Source organism: Zingiber officinale, chromosome 8B (assembly GCF_018446385.1).
Source record: "Zingiber officinale cultivar Zhangliang chromosome 8B, Zo_v1.1, whole genome shotgun sequence".
Classification (NCBI taxonomy): domain Eukaryota; kingdom Viridiplantae; phylum Streptophyta; class Magnoliopsida; order Zingiberales; family Zingiberaceae; genus Zingiber; species Zingiber officinale.
Genome location: NC_056001.1, coordinates 15,414,121 through 15,415,992, shown reverse-complemented (window position 1 = coordinate 15,415,992; position 1,872 = coordinate 15,414,121). Strand labels below are relative to the sequence as shown.

The window sequence follows — 1,872 nt, the reverse complement described above, 5'->3', positions numbered from 1 at the left end:
CTAATTTTTTTGAACCGGACGGCCTAGCCGTTCCTGCGTTAAACCAAGGCTTCTGAACTTCGCTATGCCTATGTTCGTTGCCAAGACATCCGGTTCGACGGGTGGAGGGATCCGAACCGGGTTTGGCCCGACGCTGACAGCTTTCTCACACCGGCAGCCCAACAGGCCGTTGGCCTTCCGCCGCTCTCTGCTCATCGCCGCCGCGAACCGGTCGTGCTCCTCCTCGATGAAACGGAACTCGTCGTAATTGGAGGCTGCGCTGGAGAAGTTGGCGGCGAAGCCCTCCGCGGTCACGACGCTCCATTCCACGCTCGCCTCGCTCGGTGGGTAGCATTCGCTGGGGACGACGGACGGCTTCGCCGCCCCCTCTAGGCTCCGACGGCGATGGAGGATCTCAGCCGCCTCGCCGTTGCCGATGAAACGCCTTCCTTCGAGTTCGTCGAGGGAGTCGCGGGGGCGGTTCGTCGTAGGGGTCGTCGATAGGGAAGTCTCTATCTCGAAAAGGTCAGAGCTTGTGTCGCTTGCCGCGTCCTCCTCCGCCCGTTGCTTGGGACTCGCGGGGTATGAAAACCTTACGCCGAGACGAGGAAGCGCCATCACTGGCGGTGAGAACTCCGACGATTTCTCCATAGTCCTAGCCACCTCCTCGGATGGACGGAAGACCTCGAGCGAATCGCGCGGAGGACTCAACACGGGGAAAGAGAATCCAGCGGTATCTGTGAAGAGTTTACGGGAGCTCACTATTCGGTGGCCTATTTCCGACGGAAAGGTCCTTTCCGGCGAGAAACGACTCGCTACATTGAAAAAGCTCCGATCTTTGCCCCAATTTCCGGGGGATATCTTCAACTTCGTCACTTCCCCGGCGTTCAATTCGCTCTTGAACTCGTCGCCGGGAGATGACTCCGGAATGCTGCTGAGTCCCACATCCCCTCTTCGCGAGCTCTGCTTTTTGACACTAAGCGGAGCGTTCAACTCCACAGACCGGCGAACCTCCACGTTGACGGACTTGTTTCCGGAGCAAAGGCAACTCCGGCGGAAGAATCTACGCACACCGGACGACCGGGTCCTCCCGGCTGAGGAGGGCGGCGCCAGTCGGTGGGAGAGCAAACTGGACTTGCTATTCCAGCTCGCCTCGGAGGACGAGGTCGGAGGAGTCTCTCCGCCCCGGTCATTCCGCCTCAGGCCGTCGGCGGAGGAGACGGAGGAGGTCCTAGGATCGCAGGAAAGATCGCGTCTTTCGAGCACCTCATTGACGACGAGGGTGTTCTTGGCGGCGGCGGGGGGGTTGTCTTCTCTGAAGTAGCGCTCCGCATCGAAGATGTTGAGCTCTGTGTCGTCGGCGCAGAGGCCAGTGGGTCGCTGCTCGAGGGCCCCTTCGATGGCACGCGGGGTGAGTGAGCAGCCAGAGGAGTGGAAGGCGGCCGAGGATTGGTAGAGGCCGCCATTGAAGCTTACTGTTACGCTGTGCTTCTCCATCACTTTCAATTCTTGGGAGGGAGTGAGAGTGGCAGAGTTCATTGCACAGGAATCGGAGCGAGCAGGTGCGTGCTGGTTTTAAGAAGACTTCAACCCGCCCTTCGGAAAAAATACTGTGGGCCCCCATGGCATTATCTTGTCTCCTATATTTTTCCAAGACATTTTTTTCTTATAATCGAGGTGTCTTCCATTCCGTCCATAGACGATGGTCCGTTCAAAAGATCGAACAATCAGCCTCCAAAATTTTCCATTTCATCGGACAAAAATGGCCACCCTTCCGATTTGTCCGTACTTGATGTAAATTAAAGTTGAAGGCTACATATTTTACTAAATTAACCATTTAAATTTTGTAATAAAGGGAATAACTTACATCTATCGAAATTTTTATTAAAAAAA

General features: G+C 56.0%; 1 protein-coding gene across 1 annotated transcript; it reads right to left on the bottom strand.

Moving 5' to 3' along the window:
• Positions 1-1,518, bottom strand: LOC122013542 (protein PHYTOCHROME KINASE SUBSTRATE 4-like). The gene has a single exon (XM_042569807.1). It carries the CDS (start codon positions 1,516-1,518, stop codon positions 1-3), a length of 1,518 nt encoding a protein of 505 aa, XP_042425741.1.
• Positions 1,519-1,872: the final 354 nt, after the last annotated feature.